This window comes from Lampetra planeri, chromosome 16 (assembly GCF_965212315.1).
Source record: "Lampetra planeri chromosome 16, kcLamPlan1.2.h2, whole genome shotgun sequence".
Taxonomy (NCBI): Eukaryota; Metazoa; Chordata; class Hyperoartia; order Petromyzontiformes; family Petromyzontidae; genus Lampetra; species Lampetra planeri.
The window spans coordinates 13,556,295-13,578,313 of NC_136122.1; the positions used below are offsets into that span (position 1 = coordinate 13,556,295).

At 54.0% G+C, this 22,019-nt stretch overlaps 1 protein-coding gene across 1 annotated transcript; it reads right to left on the reverse strand.

Moving 5' to 3' along the window:
• Window positions 1–1,474: 1,474 nt before the first annotated feature.
• Window positions 1,475–21,290, reverse strand: INSC (INSC spindle orientation adaptor protein). The gene is made up of 12 exons (XM_078601712.1): window positions 21,122–21,290; window positions 18,814–19,136; window positions 18,014–18,066; window positions 17,321–17,435; window positions 8,579–8,692; window positions 7,847–7,975; window positions 7,019–7,202; window positions 6,257–6,576; window positions 5,537–5,603; window positions 4,862–5,020; window positions 4,099–4,175; window positions 1,475–3,386 (listed from the first exon to the last, which is right to left on the reverse strand). The coding sequence occupies exons 1-12, from the start codon at window positions 21,288–21,290 to the stop codon at window positions 3,258–3,260; spliced, it is 1,839 nt and encodes a 612-aa protein (XP_078457838.1). The 3' UTR covers window positions 1,475–3,257.
• Between the last annotated feature and the right edge of the window lie 729 nt (window positions 21,291–22,019).

Consider the following 22,019-nt stretch of genomic DNA (forward strand, 5'->3'; position numbering starts at 1 on the left):
CCGATGGGAGCCCGAGGCTGGCGTTCGACGTTTTTTATTTAAAGTTTAGTCGAAGCAACAATCTGCGGGATTTTAGTCACGTCCTACCTAGTCTGTGGATTGTATTCTGTTATTCTCTTTGTCTAGTCGACAAAAGTCACTCATTTATCTGCTCTTGGTTATTAAAAATACGCAGAACTCCATTCCAACTACCACAAACTGAAACGTTCGCATATTTATTTTTACATACAGAAATCGTCGCTGGACTTGACAAGGGTCAAGGAGCCGACAGCACCGGCGGCTGGGGAAGGGCCCAGTAAACATGCATCGTCGGGCCAACGTTGACCCAACGTGTCGACCAACATTGGCCGAGAGTTCCATATTTACTGACAGGCGTTCCAGAATGTGGAGGGGCAGCAGAGGGGGATGAGCGACCTGCCACGGATGGGGACATCACGATGCGGAGATACTCAATGAGAGGCGACACACAGAAAGCGGCGTTTTAAATTGACGATTCGTCTCATCGCCAATGTATCATCTAACCCAGCAAGCAATGCACAGTTTCAGCATTTATTTCCAAACGGGCAGAGGAGGAACCAGGAGTAACAAAATCTTAATCTAGAAGTAAACACAATATCTACCACAGACACCAGATAACACGGGTTGACGGCTCACTAAACCTCATCTGGAAACACTGACGGTGATAACACTGATTATTATTATTAATATCATAAGGAACATGCGCACGCTCGTCACATCATTCAAATTGTTCAGAAAGGCGAGCGGGCTTGGACAGCAGCAAGCGGCGCGGCCACACGGAATGGTGCCCGCTGGTCGAGAATAACTACTGAGTGGCAGTCAAGGGATGGAGCGTGTCCGGATAGGATGGGAACGTACCCCGGGGAGACGGAGCGATGAAATCGATCCGTGTGCAGGTGCTCGGTGGGTTAGTACGTCTGCAGGATCTTGAGAGTGATGGTAGTGGTCGTGGCTTGGCGAGGTATTCATCCAGCAGTGGATTAACCATGGCTGCAAACAACGATGCTGACGGATAACGATGATGTCGTAGAGTCATCAAAAAAGAATTGTAACTGTTCTTATTTGAGTTAACTTTCATAATACTGTCCACTAAATTAACTCAGTTCACCCTTATCATAATGAACGTGTCCTACATCCAGTACATGAGTAGTGCCACCTTCCGCACCACTTCACAGACACAGCGACTGCAGTACATGATACTGGTATGAACCTCCTGGTTACACCAGCCCACAGGGGATTATTGTGTCCGTCCGTCGTGCAGGGAGGGGTTGGGTGGGGAGGGAGGGGCTGGGTGGGGAGGGGAGGGTGGGGAGGGGCTGGGTGGGGAGGGTGGGGCTGGGTGGGGGGTGGGAGGAGTGGGGCTGGGTGGGGAGGGGCTGGTCACCCCGTGGTGCCCTTATAAAACTCAACGTTTAACATACTCACACTGGCTTGTGCCCGCCCTCACAGTCGGGCATATTTGCGGAATACACCACGCCGCCGTTGACCCTGGCCATTGACCGAGCAACCCAACGTTCCTACCAGCTCTCTCCGCAGGAATGTGTTTTGGCGATGCAGTGGTGCACAAACAATATATTTTGTATGCGCTATGAAGGTCGCTTGCTCAAAACGTCGCCTCGTAAATTGCCATAGATCATCACTGCATACATATATGGCACACGACCATCGAGAAGAGTAGCGGGCGGCGCTGTGAGCTGGACCATTGGAGACTTCACGTCTCGTCTGGGCTGTAGACGCGGAGCAGCAACTAGACTCTCACATTCAGGGGTGTCGAGCCAGAAGACAACCGCGTCAGGAGCAGAGGAGTGAGTCGCCGTGATGTCTCCTTCGTATTTGTGGATGGGGCATTGCCATGGTTATACGTTGTACCGTCTGTTCTGGATGACCACAGTCGCACCACTACCGGAGAGTTTTTAATGTTTCCATTTGTGCATCGTCAGGACATCCTCATCTGCCACGGTCTGTGCAGTGGGTGCGCTGTACGGTGGACCACCGGGGATCTTCTTCTGCGTTGGCTCTTTCACGATGCTGTTGTGCTGTGGGCTGTCGGGGTGAACTGTGCCCAGTGGCGGGTGTCGTCGTCGTTGCGAGGAGCCACGAGACGGCGCTGTCGGCCTGGGTTCGCGGTCAGCGGGAGCTCTGGGAACTGCCAAATCGGCTGATGGATTATTAAAACGCTGCATTCAAAAGTGTCTCTTAACCTTTAACTGCAGTCTTGCACCCCATCGGTTCTCAATCCTTAACAGTTGTTACAACGTTAATAAACACGTAGAGGGTTTGATGAAACAAAGTAAGTTGAACTTCCGTGCCCGTGTTGAATTTGTGTTTCGATGATTTACCTTCTAAAACAAATCTGGCCATGTCTCAACACCCCTAGAAATGGCATCTCGCAACCCCAGGGGTGCGTGCACTCCAGGTTAAGAAGAACCACGGATTTAAAGGAATAACAATATGATAGACGACGTTTCGGGCAATTGCGCTCCTTCACAGCACGTGCCGAATGTGTTGATTTTGTTTTGGTTATTTGTGTTCCACTGTCAGCGCAGCATCAATAACATGTGATACTGCTCTGCCGAGTGATTGGCTCTGACACGTGCTTTTGGGTTATACCGCGTGTTGTTCGGCATGATGACCGACGTTTCACTCCGCGTGTTGGGGAGCTTCTTCAGGATCCGAATGCAGTTCGTCCCTTGACTGCCATCTGAATGTAGTTCGGTTCTTTATGAAGCTCCCAGCACATGGGGCGAAACGTCGGACATCGTGACGAACAACAAAACACGTGGTACAACTTCCGAACACGTGGGAGGAGCGTCATAGCAGCACAACCGAAGATGTATTCCAAATTAATGTTGTGATTATCGTTGTGGTCATCACTTTAGACAGCATCATCAGAGTGGTGGTCATTAAAATGATCATAATCAACATCGTTGTGATCATCATCACCATCATCGTGATACAAATCGTAATCTCATAGTCATCGTAAATATTGCAAAACGAACATTCGAATCGATTTCATCAATACACAGTTAATTGTATAAGAGTTACAATAATGCAGATGATCATCATAGGTGATGCTGTTAATGCTGCTGCTGTTGCTGGTGATCATGATGATGATACATTTCCATGAGTTTGGACTTCTCTTCAACACATGATGAGTATCCCTTGAAGCGATACAAGCAACGTGTTCGCGCGGAGATAGAACCACTGCACCGTCAAGGAGGGATCTCGAGTTCCGGGCGTCACACGAAGCTTTCTCTAGTCTCGCTGCATAGCAGGAACGCGTCCCTCAGGCGCGGGGTCACGAGCTGCAGGGAGTCGAGAGGGCCCAGCGACCCAGGGCACGCGACGCCCAGCCGACGGACAGCTGCCTGCACACAGCGACAGCATCATCGACATCATCATGGTCATCATCATCGTCATCATCATCATCGTCGTCATCATCGTCATCATCATGGTCATCATCATGGTCATCATCATGGTCATCATCATGGTCATCATCGTCATCATCATGGTCATCATCGTCATCATCATCATCTTCATCATCAAGGTCATCATCATCATCATCGTCATCATCATCGTCATCATGGTCATCATCATCGTCGTCATCATCATCATCATCCTCATCATGGTCATCATCATCGTCATCATGATGGTCATCATCAGCGAGCTGTGGTGGCGAGATGTTGACTACCTCGCCTGGTATAGAGGAGGTCGTGGGTTGCGATACCGACCCTGACGCCTGCTGCTGTGTATTTGGACTTTGCCTGTCTCTCTCCCCGCAGCATCACAACTATCATCATCAGCAGCAGCACCAGAATGATCATCATCATTACGTTTGTCATCGTCATCAATGTCGACATTGTAAACATCATCATCAGCAGCAGCACTCATCACCTTCGTCATAATTTAGTAGCAGTAGCAGCATCACTTAAGCATCATCGTTATCGTTCGATGGTAGGAGGTTGGTTCGGTCAAAATCACGACTCTATTGTACTTTGCCCCTGAGTCTTGGGTCCCTGCGTGAAGGGGGTCTACAAAGGGGACCCTGTGTCCACGACTCCGCAACCCGGCTGGTCTCACCAGGCAGGCTAAGAGGACCCCGTCGCTGTGGCTCCGCTCTGCCGGCACCCGGCACATGACGGCGAGTCGCGACACACCTTGGCCAGCACACAGCCACGCACAGGCAGTGGGGTCAACAACAACAACAACAAACAGCACCGCCTACAGCAAACAACAACAACAAACAACACCACCTACAGCAAACAACAACAACACAGCCATGCACAGGCAACAAGGGCAGCAGCAACAACAAGCAGCACAAACAGCAGCAACAATAACAGAATCAGAATCTTGATTTAAAGCTTTCGTGACTGCAGGGATTCATATTCTTGGTTATTTCGGTAAAGTCACGTAGAAGGGAAAAATACAATAATAAAAATAAAACAATTAAATTCTCACGACGTTTCGACTGCAACACAAGCAATCATCATCAGGTGTGAAAACACAGCAAGATAATTGTTTTTCACACCTTATGATGATTGCTTGTGTTGCAGTCGAAACGTCGTGAGAATTTTATTGTTTTATATTTTTATTATTTTATTGTTTCCCTTCTACGTGACTTTACCGAAAAAAAAACAAGAATAAGAATCTGAATCTTTAGACTGCAGGAGGAATCCGATGAGCTATGAAGCTCTTTGTCGCAGATGCCAAGTAGGGGCGTGTCAGCAAGCTACAACAACCAACCCCGACCCACCCACCCACCCTCATTCACACTGTTCGCACGGCCACCGCTCATCCAGCAGTGGATCATACTAATGAATGATTATTGTCGACCATCGATTACATCCGAGATGAACGGCGGTGCGGCAGGCGCTGGGGCTGCGAGCGAGGCGCGCGAGTGCCACGGCTGCCCTCTGCTGCCCCCGCTCGCACGCCGCCGCCTCCCCCGGGCTCGCGCTCGCAGCCGGCTCCGCCTCCAGGCAGCTCATCAGCAGCACCAGGCCTGTTCTCACACACATAGGCACGTATGTTAATACGTACCGTGCGTGCGTGCGTGCACAGCCTGTTGGGGCAAGTGCTCTTGTTAGCCGAACAGCTCGGCCGCCTTTGTCTTCCCTGCTTACACATTGCACCAGATACTCATTTAAGTTGACCTACTGGAGGCCTTGGGGCGGTTCAGATATTCGTCGCCGATATTGGCCGTGAGTGGGAATCGAACCCTGCTCGCTGTGTTCCTAGCGCAGTGTGCTAACCACTGTGCCACAGCTCCAAAAAAAACACAGAATTACAGAGAGATCCACAGACGTACACAGAGACCCACAGGCTTGCACAGACACCCATGAACTATTAATTAAATATGAACCTGGCCCAATGCATCTCCCTCCAAGTTGAAAGCGGGGGGGGGGGGAGGTAATAACCGATCGTGGAGTAAAGATCACAGAGATGAGTGGGGTGCTTAGTTTGTAAGACAAAGCGAAATGCAGGACCCTCCCGAATCGGAGTTTGGAGACTCCCTCACCTTGGCAGCTCATGACCTCCGCGCGACCCCGCTCGGTCACGGCCAAGTTCGCCAGAACCGTCACCACCTGTGCAGCACAGGACGAAGGGGGCAGCACTCAAGAGGTCCGCACAGATGGATTCACGATCCAAATCGCTAAATGCCATCTCCCGTCACCGCCCACCCCAACCCCTGGGAAGCGTGCACTCTGTAAAGACGACTTTGCATTGTATTTGAACGGAAGTAGATTGGTAAGGGTGGAGAGGTGGCTACCCGAGTACGACTCCCGCTCACAGCCAACATCGGAGACTGAAATCTAAACCGGCCATGGGCCTCCCCTAGGTCAACTCAGCCTTAAATAATTACAGCACTGTACGGTACCTCGTGCGTTGTGTAAAACATCACCACTGGGGAGACAAAGGTGGCAGGGTTTGGTATTGGTCATCCAGCCCCTTTGCGTCCCGTGCAGTGCATAGTAGGTACTGTCTAACAGCACTTACTCCAACAGTCTGTTAAGGCTACACGGGGATCTTTGTATGTGTGTGTGTGTGATGGGGAGTGCACGTGTGAGTGTGCAGGGCTTTAGTTTTTCTGTGTGAGTGTGTGCGTGTTTTTGTGAATTTGTGCAGATTCGTGCGTGTGTGTCGGAGAGTTTCTATTCACAATCTATTTGGCTGCGTCGGGTGGCGGAGAGGGGTGGGGTACACGACACCATTCGGCATTCGTGCGATCTCCACTCACCTGGTCCTTGGCGTAAGGGGAACACGCGGAGCCGACGACAGGACCGCCCCCCTTGGCTTCGCGCGAGGAGTTGAACCCCGGATCGAGGTTGGTCTCTCCGCCTGATCCCGCGGACCCTGTAGGCGGCCCCCTCGCCCCGCCGGGCCCCCTCGCCGACGCGGGCACGAGTGGGTCACAGCGCATCGTGCGTCGGAGCAGCACGCGGGCCGTGCCGGCTTCGAGAATTGCGTCGCGGGCGGCAGGGCCCAGGAACGAGATGCTCGCCAGGGCTGCGGCGCCCAGCAGGAACACCTCCCCGCAGGAGGACTCCCCGCACAGCTCTGAGCGCGTGGGGCGGAACACGACGCGCGCTCGCCTCACTGGCACGGGGCCCTTCGCACCGCCAGGGCTCTCCAACGATGACCGGCGACATTGGAAAGCGTTTATCGGAATCGGTTACGGGTTCTCAAAGTCCGGAAACCGGGAACCAACCTTTCCAGTGGTGCGTGAGCGACGGATACACCGACTTATCGGGCACCGTGGCCAAACGTTCTAACCACACGGCGGCAGGCCAAAGTCACCGCTTGGTTAAATTTCTCAGATAAAAGATAAAGGCCCAGCCCTGTAAGTGCTCGCTTGCTCACGCCACTACGTATGTACGTTGAACTGTTTTCGCACCGTACGAAGTCAACCGTGACTGAGGGGTAGATTGGATAGTAAGAGTAGGATACCACGCTTTAGTCCATGGGGCCCGATGCGAATGAATGAATGTTCACGTGTCACCTGTGAGCGCCCGGACCACACGCAGCGCCTGGGCCCCGTCCAGACCGGGGCCCTTGACCGAGGGGCCCGAGGCCGCGTGCGGGGCCAGCACCTGGGCCAGCACCGCGGCCGCCTCGGCGCGCACCGCCTCCGAGTGCTGCCCGCGGCCCTCGAGGACGTGGGCGAGAGAGCCCACTCCGTCCTCCTGGGACACGTGGGTGAGACACGTGAGGGTGAGACGCGCGTGGGTGAGACAGGCTGGGGTGAGACGCGTGTGGGTGAGACACGTGTGGGTGAGATACGTGTGGGTGAGACAGGCTGGGGTGAGACCCGGGGGTGGAGCACGTGGGTGGAATCGAGACCACATCGTCCCACCTACTCCCATTGATTCACTGGCTGCCATGACGTTGCCCTAACAATGCAACACATTTATATTTACGCGATCTCACCCCCCCCCCCCCATAAAAAAACATGTATTGTGGATGATATTGGCCGCGAAAGACTGCTACGTGTTAGACTGAATGTAATTCCGAGCTCGCATCTCTCAGTGCGCGCTTCCCCTATAGTCCCACGTGTTTTGTCAGTCCCCTACAGAACCGCGTGAGTGCCTCCCTAAGGGATCCCCTTTATATCCCCCTACAGACGCTGGGAAGTACCCCTCAGGAACCCCCACTCATATAGACCCCCCTGGAATATACCCCTAACCATGTGAACCGCCTCTCCCTTAAAGCATGCACATCCCCTTGAGCTATCCATCGCAGACCCCCCTCTCTGCGTGACCCATGACGGACCCCCTCTTTCAATATCTCGGGGGGGGAGGGGCGGGGCGTAAAACTCATCGAACTTCACCTTGATGAGTTCGTCCCGGCCCAGGGAGACGGAAGCGAGTGACGCGAGTGTGCGGAGCGAGGCGGCGAGCGCGTGCGGGGGGCAGTGGCGCGCGCGCACGAGGCGGACGAGCGCGCGCACCCCTCCCTCCTGAGGGGGGCGGGGGGAGGACAATGTGGTGGAGCGGGGGAGGGGTAAGAGGGGGGTGGGGGGTTGGCACCAACGCGCGCGCGCCCACATCCCTCCTGTGCATTGATTGATGATTATAATTGGCTCGCTCTGTGGATGGTAGCGACGGCAGTTGTTGTTGTAATCGCAATGATTGTTGCGATCATCGTTTATGTTCTCATCATCATCATCATCATTATGCGCATATGCACGAATACACGTGCGTGTACACAAATAAATATATAAAATACAAAGATAAAGATTCCCGTCTGGTCTTCATAAACTGTTGGGGCAAGTGTTGTAAGCGAGCAGCTATGAAGAGGTCGGCACGGCATACGATGGGGTGGGTAGCCAGCACCACGCCCGACCGCTTTTATCTCCCCAGTGCTGATGTTTGTACACACTGCACTAGGTATTCATTTAAGGCTGAGTCGACCTAGGGAATGCCCAGGAGCAATCGTCACTGGTGTTGGTCGTGAGCGGGAATCGAACTCAGTCACACAGCAGAGAGCCACACACACTGGGTCAGTCACACAGCAGTGAGCCACGCACACTGAGTGAGTCACACAGCAGAGAGCCACGCACCCGAGCCACGATGTGACACATGTGGTCGCCTCCTCTGGCCAGAGCAAGGAGATCTCCCAGGGAGGCGATGAGCGAGCGTGGCCGAGAGACGTCCCCAACCTTCCTCACCAGCTCCTGCAACACGCGCACAGCTCCCCGTCAACCCCGGACCCCTCGCATCGCGGTCCTGTACTCGCACACGCCCGTGAGGCTGCTGGCGCACTCGGTTTACTACAAGTCGGGGGGCCACCACCGGCGCCGAAGCCGAGGGGACCGGACACACGAACGACGCGGGTTCCATTCCCAGCCTCAACACCGCTATCACCCCCACCCCCACCCCAGTGCCGGATGAAGCTAATGCGGTTCCTGTAGCATATGGTGTTATAAATGTGCCCTGATTAAACGAAAAACACGTAAATATTAAAACGCACATTTTTTACTTGCATAGTAAAGTAATTGTATTTTTTCATTTGCTATACAGCCAGATAATATAACAAATCGCTAACCTTAAACACCCGGTCGTTCATAAAAGGCGAAGGCGGTATAGTACTATAGCAATATAGCAAGTGCAGAATCACTGCACCGGAATTGATAGCTTGAAAGCATTTAGCGCGGGGCCCTTGAAAGTGCGGGGCCCGTAGCTACTACATGTGAAGTAGCTGCATGTGTAGTAGTTACTACTACATATTACATTTGTAGTAGATATTACATATGTAGTAGTAACTGCTACTACATATGTAGTAGCTACGACATATGTAGCTACTTTTGCAACTAGGATCACCCGGCACTGCCCCCACCCCCATCATGTGGGGGAGGGGAAGCATGCGTCATCTAGGAGTTATGGAGGAGTTTCGGGGGGGGGGGCATCTCTTTAAGAGTGACTCACGCAACCGGGAATCAAACCGTACCTGATCGACTTAGGAGACTAACGCTCAGTCGCCCTTAAAATTATTAGTCACGGTTGTAACTTGGATGTCGTACCTATAAATACCGCATTGCATGCATCCTGATACTATTGGCATTTGTGTCCATCCGTGAAGCAGACGGCGCCTGTTTATAGCTTTAATCCCCCTCACCCCGCCCCCCGTGGTGTTTATCTCGGCGGCCGCGGGGTATCGAACCGCAAACCTCTGCAAAGAACGGCAAAGGCGCAACCGCTCGGCTCATGCCACCACATCCGCTATGCCCCTCGCTATGGCTGGGACCACGCGGGCGTGGAATGCTTTGATGTCGTCTGCCGGCAGAGTCGCCCTTGAAAAAAAACCCGATATACTTTAGCTGAATCGGCTTTGGTCGGGGAATGCACTGCTGGATATTGAGTGACACGAGGGCTGGTGAGTGGAGAACTCGGAGCAAAGGAGGAGGCTGAGAGAGCAAACTCGGGGCTCATTTAGCGTGGTCACAGTGGCTCGCTGATTCCCTCCTTCCTCTGTACACAAAGAGTTCTCCCGTTATCACCAAGCGCCTGCCAGATCTCGATATATTGATATACGGCAAAGATCCCCCGTATGGTGTCCACACGCTGTTTGTGGAAGTGCCACTGGCGAGCACCTACGAAGGCCGGCACGGCACACTAGCAGGTCGTGTGGTCAGAACCACGCCCGGCCGCCTTTGTCTCCCGAGTGGCGATCTTTACACATCGCACCAGGCACTCATTTGAGGCTTCGTTGACCTAGGAGAGGCCCATGATTGTTTTCAGATAATCGCCACAGGTATTGGTGGTCGTGAGCAAGAATCGGACTCGGGTCGCCGAGCTCGGAGCGCAGTGCCAACTGCAGCACGAAAAGTTGACATTATTAGAAAGCCACTGGAGCCATGCACTTTTAAATCATCCAGACTGAACACTCATTTCTTAAGAAGTGCTTTTTGTGTTTAGTTTGTTGTCCTTCCCCCACACCTCCGATTAGCACGGTTGGCTACGTACGGTGCGAAAGAAGTCCAACATGCATGCATAAATACACAACACACACGGAACACATAAAACACACACACAAAACAATAGATTGTTGGTGTCTGTTTCACCGGTGTAAGGTGAACATGATGGATTTTGAAAACGAATCTGTTGTTTCAGTAAAGTAATTGATTTTCAGAGTTGATTTACACGTGTGCATTGTTTTCTGTAACGCAAGGAGTTTTGAGCCGATTGCTATTTGCTTCACTTTGTCATAACTTAGTGTTTTTACTTTACGTATTTTTGCCAACTTAGTGACACCAGATGACTCGTGCGAGTGACACTCTTCGTGGCCTCCAGAGTCCTCGCCCGGCCAAACTAAATAGCCCTGAACTTGAACTGCTTATAGGGACCGAGGGGAGGGGCACCACGTGGAGCGAAATGTCGGACATCGTGACGAACAGCACGCGGGCACAGCCAGAAAACGATTCAGAAAGCTACACAGCAGCACAACACAGCAGCACAACACAGCAGCACAACACAGCAGCACAACACAGCAGCACAATACAGCAGCACAACCCAGCAGCACAACACAACACGCAGAAAATCAACGCGAGGGAGATCATGCAGACGAACACAGCACACAAAGCGCAGAGGAAGAACACACGAAGCGCACATGGGGAACAGCACGTACAGGGGGAACAGCACGCACGGCACGCAGGGGGAGCGGCACACACAGTGACACGGCACAGAGGAACACAGCACACACGGGACGCAGGAGGAACAGCACACACGTGGAACATGACCACCTGTATGAATGAGACCTGTTGCTTCGGGTGCTGCAGGGAATCAACGCGGGAGACACAGAGAGTGATCATCGAGCAACAGCGATACCGCGAGACACAGCCTCTGTTAACACGGGACAGCTGAGTACGCTTTGGGCCTGCTGTCCCTCTGTCCGTGTCCTTATATCTCACTCAGAGACCCATAGACTCGCAACGAGACCCGCAGACTCGCACCAAGACCCGCAGACTCGCATAGAGACCCAGAGAATTGCACAGAGACCCAGAGAATCGCACAGAGACTCGTACAGACTGCGTTTTGCAGCGATTCAGTCGTCTGAGCCCGGTTACGAATGACCGCAATGAAGAAAACAGCATCGAGTTAGAGGTGGCTCGCCACGTAACTCGACTAAATTCCCATTGCTGAGCGATTCAATACAAAGATCCCCCGTGTAGCCTGTAACAGACTTTTGGGGCAGGTGCTGTTAGCGAGCACCTATGAAGGCCAGCACGGCACATGAGGGGGGGGGGGTGGCCAACACCACGCCCGGCCGCCTTTGTCTCCCCAGTGGCGATGTTTACACACCTCACCAGGTACTCATTTGAGGCTGAGTCGACCTAGGCGAGACCCATGACCGGTTCAGATAATCGTCACTGGTGTTGACCGTGAGCGGGATATCGAACTCGGGTCGCCGGGTTCCTAGCGCAGTACGCTAACCGCTCCCCACACTCACCCACCCGCACTCACGCGTGGGTGGAGTCGTACAGGAGAGGTGAAGCTTGCGAGCAGAATGTTTATTATTCTTATTGTCATTTTAAAATACATATTTCATTCATATTTGTTTTAACGAAAGCAAAATCCAGAGACATGGAACACGCGATACGGAGGGTTCGTTATCGCGCGAGCCGTGCGGACGAATTAATCTCGTTGGACTCGAGCCTGGTTTTTAAATGAAAAAGAAAGAAAGGTAGAGAGGAAGGGAAGGCAGACATAAGGAAGAGGGAGATACTGACGGTGAACAGAGAGTTTTCCTTTAAGTATCCGTTGTCATTTTTACTCAAGAATTCCATCCAGATTTGGCTATCGGCGTCACGAGACGAAGAATCCGTTCGTAAATCTCACAGAGCAGCTGCCAATCCTCCGCGTAGTTAGAGAACGGCCCGCGGAAGAGGACCTCAGAGAACCACATCTGAGATCGCTTCTTCTTCAAGTGGCCTCTGGACACGCAGTCGGCACCACACATTGTTGTTGACGTATTGATGATTGTTGTTGTTTTATTGTAACTCTCTGTTCACCTCCAAGGCGCGTCCACTACCCGGAGACAAATTATTAGGTCCACAACTCCCACGCTTCCACCCCCTCCCCTCCTACCCCACCCGCCTGCCCACCCCCTCCCTCACATCCCCCCCCCCGACCCCTCCCCCCACGTGCGCGCACGCGAAAGGTCATGGAGCAGTGATTGAGGGGCCCAGGAACGGAGCGTGCGCGCTCAGGTGCGGAGCCGCTGATGCATGCGGACGCACACGCGCGCACGGGGAGGAAGTGGGAGGTGGAGGGGGGGTAATGGGGGAGAGGGGTGGAAGGAGATGTGTGTGGGTGTGTGTGTGTGGGTGTGTGGGTGGGTGTGGGGGGTGTGTGTGTGTGATGTAGTGTAGCGGGTAGCGCGCTGCGCTATAAACCTGGCGGCCTGGGTTCGATTCCCGCTCACGGCCAACACCAGTGACGATTATCTGAACCGGTCCTGGGCCTCCCCTAGGTCGACTCAGCCTTAAATGAGTACCTGGTGCGGTGTGTAAACATCACCCCTAGGGATACAAAGGCGGCCGGGCGTGGTGCTACCCACCAACCCCCTCGTGTGCTGTGCCGGTTTTCATAGGTTCTCGCTAACAGCACTTGCCCCAACAGTCTTTTAAGGGTACACGGGGGATATTTGTCTTTGTGTGCAATGCGGGTGGGGCGGTAGTGCAGCGTCAGCGCGCCGCGCTACGATTCCCCGCCACGGAGAACATCCCGAGCAAATTCCTCAAAAAAAAAGTTCCACTCAGCCTTAAGTGATTACCCGCTGCGCTGACACGGGTTATCAGTGCTGGAGGGAGGGAGGCAAAGGCGGTCGGTCGTGGTTGCTGGTGACCAACACCGCTCAATTCGTGCGCCGGGGCCGCTTTCGTAGGTGCTCGCTAACAGCACTTACCCCACAGGGTATGTAAGTCTATGCGGGGGATCTTTGTCTTTGCTTTGTATCGGGTGGTACTGGAAGAGCGCGCTGGGTGGAGGAGGACTCGTGCGTGGTTTGGTGTCCGTGTGCTCGGAGAGAGAGAGAGATGGGGGTGGGGTCGTTGTTTGTGAATTGTGAGAGATGCGAGATGTGTATGGAGGGGGGGGGGGATTCGTGAGGATGGGGGGGGTGTGGTTGGGGGGGGGTCACAACCAAATAAAACACGTGGTGGTGGTGGTGGGGGGGGGGTGTGCGGTTGGGGGGGGGGGGTCACAACCGAATAAAACACGTGGTGGTGGTGGGGGGGGGGTGTGCGGTTGGGGGGGGGGTCACAACCGAATAAAACACGTGGTGGTGGTGGTGGTGGTGGTCTTTTGGCGTCTCCACTCGCCCAGAACGAGCACAAATAATTATCGACAAAGTTAAACTGGGAAACGAGTCCGAGTCCTTCCTGACGATGGGGCTAGCGTGAGTGCGGTCAAGAGGGAAGGCTGGGGGGGGGGGGACGGGAGGTGGGGGGGGGTTTTGTTGAGGTTATTGTTGTTATTGTTGTTATTTATAAAGGGGAGCTGTCCACCTGCTCGGGGTTGGCGAGTCGCGTTCCCCTGCACAGGCCGCGGAGTTCTCGTGCCCGGTGATGTTGGTGGTGGTGGTTGATGGTGATAGTGACGAGGAGGGTTCTGTTACGATGGGATGATGGTGTGCACACAGCGCGGTTATCATGATGACCCTTATGATGATGTGGTGATGAGGGTGTGAAGCGCGCCTTCACTTTGACCTCTCCACACCCCCCCTACCACTCCCCCCCCCACCGCTCCCCCCACCGTCAGGGCGAGGGGGGGCGGAGGGGGGCGGTGAGATGGGGTCAGGGGTGAGTCGCTTGACGCCGTGAGGCTGCCGCTGTAGATCACGTTCGCTCGTGAGAGACGGCGTCTTTACGAAGCATTACAACGCAGGCGCACGCGCCGTGTATATATATGACTCTCTCTCTCACACACAGGCGCACACGCAACGACAACGATCGCCCTATAGCCTGAAAAGACTGTTCGGGCAAGTGCTGTTTGCGAGCACCTATGAAGGCGGCACGGTACACGAGAGGGGGTGGATGGTCAGCAGCCACCCACGATGGCCGTGATCAGGAATCGAACTCGGGTCGCCGGTTTGGAACGCAGCGCGCAAACCGCTGCACCACCGTGCACGCGGTCACTCACAAGACAAAGACCCCCCCGAATAGCCTTAACAGACTTTTGGGGCAAGTGCTGTTCGCGAGCACCTATCAAGGCCGACACGGCACACGAGGGGGTGGGTGGCCAAGCATCACAGGCGGCCTCACGCACTCACGTACTCACACACTCACGCACTCACTCACGCACTCACTCACGCACTCACGCACTCACGCACTCACTCACGCACTCACGCACTCACGCACTCACTCACGCACTCACGCACTCACGCACTCACTCACGCACTCACGCACTCACTCACGCACTCACGCACTCACGCACTCACTCACGCACTCACGCACTCACGCACTCACTCACGCACTCACGCACTCACTCACGCACTCACGCACTCACTCACGCACTCACGCACTCACTCACGTACTCACGCACTCACTCACTCACTCACGCACTCACGCACTCACTCACGCACTCACGCACTCACGCACTCACTCACGCACTCACGCACTCACTCACGCACTCACGCACTCACTCACGCACTCACGCACTCACTCACGTACTCACGCACTCACTCACGCACTCACGCACTCACGCACTCACTCACGCACTCACGCACTCACGCACTCACTCACGCACTCACGCACTCACTCACGCACTCACTCACGCACTCACGCACTCACTCACGCACTCACTCACGCACTCACGCACACCCCTGACCATAACTCATGGCACAAGCGTGCAACACGAGCACGTGCAACTTGAGGAAAAAGCTCCACTTACGTGGCGATGCCGAGCCTACTGTCTGCTATGAAGAAGGACCATTGTACGAAACGTCGCCAAGTGTCTACTCTGTTTGCTTGAAGGGCCACACACGCACACTGTGTGTTGTTGACGAACGTGTTGAGTTGTTTGTTGCAACACCCATCCCACCCACTCCACCCCCTCCAGCCAATGCGAGAATTGTGAAGAGGGATGTTAATGGGCGCCAGTTCTATATTAACAACATTACTTATTTTAATTCCTGAGTACAAAAAATATAAATTCAAGAATTTATTTCATTGCAGAATATAAATAAATATGTTAAAGTTTTGACCAAACATTCAGGCCGTGGTGGTTGTGTTGGTGGCGGTGGTTAATGCGTCGTAATTACGGAGCGTTCGCCGCTGCGCCACTTAGGAATGTCATCACAGCATTGTTAAGTTGACAAAAAAAATTATTATGTATAAAACGCGATGAATTAAATAAATTAACAATTATCCGTAATAATTAAATAACCCCCCCCCCACGCCCCGGACTTCTAATTGAACTTATTACTCGGACGGATGAGGCGCGCGCGCGTTCTGTAGTCCGGCTGATGCTGATTGGACCCGGAGTAATTACAGCAATTATCTTCCTCGCCCCTTCTCCCACACAAAAGACAAATGCAAAGATCCCCCATATAGCCTTAGCGGACTGTTGGGACAAGTGTTGTAAGCGAGCACCTATCAAGGCCGGCATGGCACACGAGGGGGTGTGGAGGGCCAGCACCACGCCCGGTCGCCTTTGTCTCCCTGTTTTACACACCGCACCATCTACTTATTTGAGGCTGAGTCGACCTAGAGGAAGCCCAGGACTGATTCAGATAATCGTCACTGGTGTTGATGGCCGTGAGCAGGAATCTAACTCGGGTCGCCGGGTTCGTTGCGCAGCGCGCTAACCATGACACTATGCACACACCAAAGACAAAGATACCCCGTATAGCCTCAACAGACTGTCGGGGCAAGTGCTGTTAGAGAGCACCTATCAAGGCCACACACATATATATACACGCGTACAAAAAGGTTACGAACGTGGGATTGGGCAGGACGCGTCACGGCTATGAGCGCCGATGGTGAAGATGAATCACGGAGCGGCAGCCAAGGAATGGAACGGTATCCGAGAGGACGTGCGCCGGGGGAGATGGAGCGATGATGGAATCAGCTCGCGTGCAGCTGCTAAGACGCTGCAAGTTGGCACGGGAGGGAACGCAGGTGGTGCATCAGCCAGACATCTCAATCACTGAGTGGCGGTGACATCGCCAAAGTTGTGCCACTTGCGCTTTGAAAGCAGTACGCTAAGCATGGAAGACTCTCTGGCAAGAGGACGTCACATGACGGATCCAGGTTCCGTGCGTTGAATTACTGAGATGACTAGCAGATGCCCCATCTGGACTTCACACCGTGCCAACTCTCTGCGTTTTACCCGTCCTCTGCTCCACTCGTTGTTCTGAGCGTCGCTCATCCGCCCTCCGTCGTTGCTGAAGGCCGACTGCCTCTAACTGCCCAGCAGCAGCATCCTTCACGAGCCTCCTCCACAGAGGTCGATCTTGACACCGCTCGTGCCGATTATCAGCAAGTTCACTCACACAAGCTCACAACTACATCGCTCCCCGTTCTCATCCTCTCTAACCTGTTCCGTCATTTCCACCTCCTTACATCGTCACACACAACATCATCATCATTATATCCGTATGAACACCATCAGCAGCATCAACTACACTATTACCACCACCATCATAATAATCCGACTTCATAACGATATCATCACAAACATGACCATCATCACCGGAAGGTTAGCACGACCACCAACATCAGCTCCACACCAGCGTTAAAGTCCCAATGCGCGGGGTCACGGGGTCACGGTGACCCCCCCCCCACACCCCTCCCCGCTCTCACCTGCGCCAGGTGCGTGAGTGCCGAGGCGAGCATCCCACTGAAGTCTCTCCCCACCTGCGTAGCGACGCGACCCAACTCGGGCCCTAGGGGATCCGCACCTCCTTCTCGGGCACATCTTCAAGACAGGAAGAAGACGCGGAGGGGGAGCAGGTTGTGATGGGTGGGACACGTGCGCGGGGTGGAGGAGCAGGTTGTGATGGGTGGGACACGTGCGCGGGATGGAGGAGGAGGAGGTTGTGATGGGTGGGACACGTGCGCGGGATGGAGGAGGAGGTGGTGATGGGTGGGACACGTGCGCGGGATGGAGGAGGAGGTTGTGATGGGTGGGACACGTGCGCGGGATGGAGGAGGAGGTGGTGATGGGTGGGACACGTGCGCGGGATGGAGGAGGAGGTGGTGATGGGTGGGACACGTGCGCGGGATGGAGGAGGAGGTGGTGATGGGTGGTACACGTGCGCGGGATGGAGGAGGAGGTGGTGATGGGTGGGACACGTGCGCGGGATGGAGGAGGGGGAGGGGGGAGGACATTGGAGTGGCACCAGAGGCATTTAAATGGTGCGTACTGACTTTGCAACTGCTTCCGGTTCGAGCAGAAGGAAGGAAGTGATGGCGATGTGTGGTCGCATTATTAATGGCAGTGCATGTGGTGGCCTCTAAACAAGGCGCCTCGTTGGCGGCGTGAGTCTCACTCACCTCAGCCCCAGGCTCTCTAGCTTCCGACACGAGTCCAGGAGGCGAATTTCATCCTAAACATACAGCATCATCATCACCTCCAAATAAGCGACACCAACATCACAATCAACTCCATGCCATTATCATTATCACCACCATATCAGCATATTTACTATTAACACCTCCATAATGGCATCATCACCATTATCATCGCCATCATCATGACGTTCTCATCAGTATCATCATCACTCGCATCATTGCAATCATTATCTCCATACCATCATTACCGCACACATCATCCCTTAAGCACCAGCATCATTACCATCACTATCACCTCCATAACAGCATCATTACCTTAATTAACTCAATGTCAGCATCGTCATTATCATCACAATCATCATCACTCGCATCCTCACCAGCATCATCATCATCACCACCGTCATCCTCACCAACATCATCATCATCATCGTCATCGTCATCTTCTCCAACACCATCATCATCACTTGCATCCTCACCAGCATCATCATCACCATCGTCATCCTCACCAACATCATCATCATCGTCATCCTCTCCAACACCATCATCATCACTTGCATCCTCACCAACATCATCATCATCATCGTCATCCTCTCCAGCAGCATCATCATCACTCGCATCCTCACCAGCACCATCACCGGCAGCTTCAGCACTAACATCATCACCGTAACCGAGGCGCTGCTTACTGCTCACCCATCTTTCCCTCCCTCCCCCCTCCCGCCATCCTCCTCTTTCACCCCCACCCCCTCCTTCCCCCCTTCCCCCGCCCCCTCCCTCCCACTCACCTGGGCGCATTGACTCGACGCGGCTGGGGAGGTCGCGCGCATCTGCGTCACGGCGGCGCGCGCGTGACACGCGAGGCGGAGCGCGCCCGCGTGCACGCGCCTCCACGGGGCCCCTCCCCTGCTCGCCACCACGGCCCCCCCCACCACCACGGCCTCCACGGCGGGGGGGTGGTGACCCCCCCCCGCCCTGTGCGAGCGCGCCCCCTCGAGCCGACGGAAGAGGCGCGCGAGCTCGGCGCTCACGTGGCGCGCGCGACGCATGAGAGCGCAGCACGCGGGGGGCGCGCCTGAGCCCCCGACGAGACCCCCTGAGGAGCAAACCCCTAGGGGGTGGGAGGGGGGGGGGGGCACGTGGTCTGTGATGTAACACTGCGTGTTGTGGTAGCAGCGAGGGTTGGTGGATCACACACAGATGTGTGTGTGTGTGTGTATCACTGCCACCGCAGCTGCAGCATCCCCAGAGCATTTGCTCTGAAATATTGGTTCAGGAAGGTGGACATTAACGAACAATGTGGAAGAAAAACTGAAAAATGTGCGAGGAAGCATGGGATGAGATGCGGGGCTGCAATTTACATCGAGAGACAGAGAGATGAGCACGTGGATTCACAGCGCATGACCAAGCTGGAGACAATTTAGACTTCTTACATCAAAACACACAAAGTCGGCTTGGGCAGGACACGTCATGGATGGAAGGGATAAATAGTGGCCAGTGGTCGAGACTAAAGATGGAGTGGCAGCAAGAGGAGGCAACTCGCCCGAGAAGGCGCCCGCGGCGGTTGTGATCAGCTGAGATCACGTGCGGGAGTCACGTGGTTAGTGGCACCGTCACAAGGCCGCAAAGGGTGACAACGACGCGGGGAGGTCTTCGTCGAGCAGTGGATAGAACATGGCGACTTATTATGAATGCAATAATCATCATAGTAACAATAAGAATTCACTATAAGCGTGTATTGAAACAATAGTGATTTATAATTACAATGTATAACTATATATAATAGCATTCACAATTTTTTTTTTATAACTTTTTGTATATATGGTATCAACACCTTCAGCATCACGAGATCATCGTCATTGTCCACTCTTCGTATGAATCGTCATCATTTGTTACCGCTGGTTGAGTCCGTCGAGCGGCAATGCCACTGACGACAGCCGCCCGGGTGATCGATGGCGAGAGAGATGAAGACAAACACCCACGATGAGAATGAAGGATGATGCCATCGATACAACAACGAGGTGACGACGGTGGTGAATGTATCCACGTGAAGACGAGATGAACGAATAGACAATGACTATGCCAATAGCGAAGGTGTCTACATGACATTGTTGATGACTATAACGAAACAATCCAGGTGAGGATCTAACGATGATGATAACGATGATGTTGTTGCAATCGGTAGTGGTGGTGGGGTGGGGATGATAGGGAGGGAGTAGATATCCCCTCTACCCCTCTCCCCTCCTCCCCCCCTCCCCGACCCTGACCCCTCCTCTCAAATCCCCGCGGGTCACAGTGGGATAAATCGATCCCGGGTAAGTTTGGGTGAAACTCATCTTCCTCCCTCGGGGAACGGAATGTTGCTCGGTTATTGAAGAGCAGAACAATGGAGACAACTTAATATTGAGATTGGTTCTGCCCGGGGTGACGCCGCTGCCGTCACGTCGCCCCCCCCCCCTTAACCTTGTCCCCTCCACCCCGCATCACCCCCCCCCCCTCCTCCATCTCGCCCGAGCTTGGTGAGATGTGTGCTGGCAGGGAGGGGGGAGCGCGCGTGAGTTGAGCCGAGGTCACCACAACTCACGAAGGTAATTCGTGCCCCCGCGATCCCACTTTGCCGAATTGGGCCGGGCAGGTGGGGTGGGTGGGTGGGGGGTAAACAAAAGACAATAGACCCGAGCCCCCACCCCCACCTCCTCTAATAGTTGTGGATTGACAGGGAGGAGGCAGGAGCGTTGTTTATTACCTCCACACACTCCCCTCGGCTGCAGCGTCGCTCGAAGTCACTGGTGCGGCACGCGTCGCGTATCGAACGTTCCGCTCCCATTCATTGTGGCCGCACGTGCTCCTCTCGCGCGGCCGCTGCTGATGATCATCATGATGATGATGATAAGGATAACTTCCTGAGTATGCAATGATGATGATGATGTTAATTATACCAATAATGACGATGATGGCGAAGATGATAACCACCGTTATGATATCAACAATGATGTCGACGACGATGATGGCGAAGATGCTCATTATTGAGTGCTACTACTGCTGCTGATAAACATGCTACTACTGACGATGCTGCTGCTGATGATGGCCACTCACCCGCCTGGATGTCCCCATCCTCCCAGCTCCGGGTTCCGTCTCCGCCCAGCGCCTTCCCGTCCATCGTGGCCATCGCCTCCGCCTGCGTCTCCACGCGCAGCTCCGCGAGCCACTGGCGAATGGGACTCGCCTCCGAGGGGGCCCTCTCGATCCCCTTCCCAACCCCCATCCCCCTCATGCCTGCAACGAGACGACGAGGGGGACGGGACCCAGTCTTAATCGGGGGGGATTCGGTAACCGCGGAACGCCGAGCCCATGAGCCCAGACAGGGCATCTCCCTCGTCACGGCCGCCACACACGGTTACGATGTCTCGGCGTGGCCACTAGCAGTGGATCATAATCAGATCAGAACTTGACACGTGTCGGGTTTATCGAGTGCTTTCCTCTTGGTGGCCGTGTCAATAGATCGGTGCGGCTCAGGTTGTTTTGCTACCTTAGGTGGCACCGATGCTTGGACTCACCCAAGAACCGCGTTGGCACCTCCTGAGATCTGGGTTCGAATCCAGGCAGCTGCCCGCCAATACAACGAGATTCCCATTACTGGTTGGTAATCAAGGAAAGCGCATTTAACATAATTTGTAATTTATATCTAAATTCTGGAGTGACTCTAGAGTGGGTGAGGTTTCAGAGTCCTGAGTGAGTTGAGGACTGCATAAAGTGGAAGCTGTTAGGGCGTGCTTTGTTTAAAATGCGTAACTCGTATAATAAACAACAACCAACCGCTGGTCACCACAATAGCACAACCACTTACTCACCACCAAAGACAAATATCACCGGTATAGCCTTCACAGACTGTTGAGGCAAGTGCTGATAGTGAGCGCCTATGAAGGTCGGAATGACACACGAGGAGGTGGGTGGCCAGCACCACGCCCAGCCGCTTTTGTCTTCCAAGTAGCGA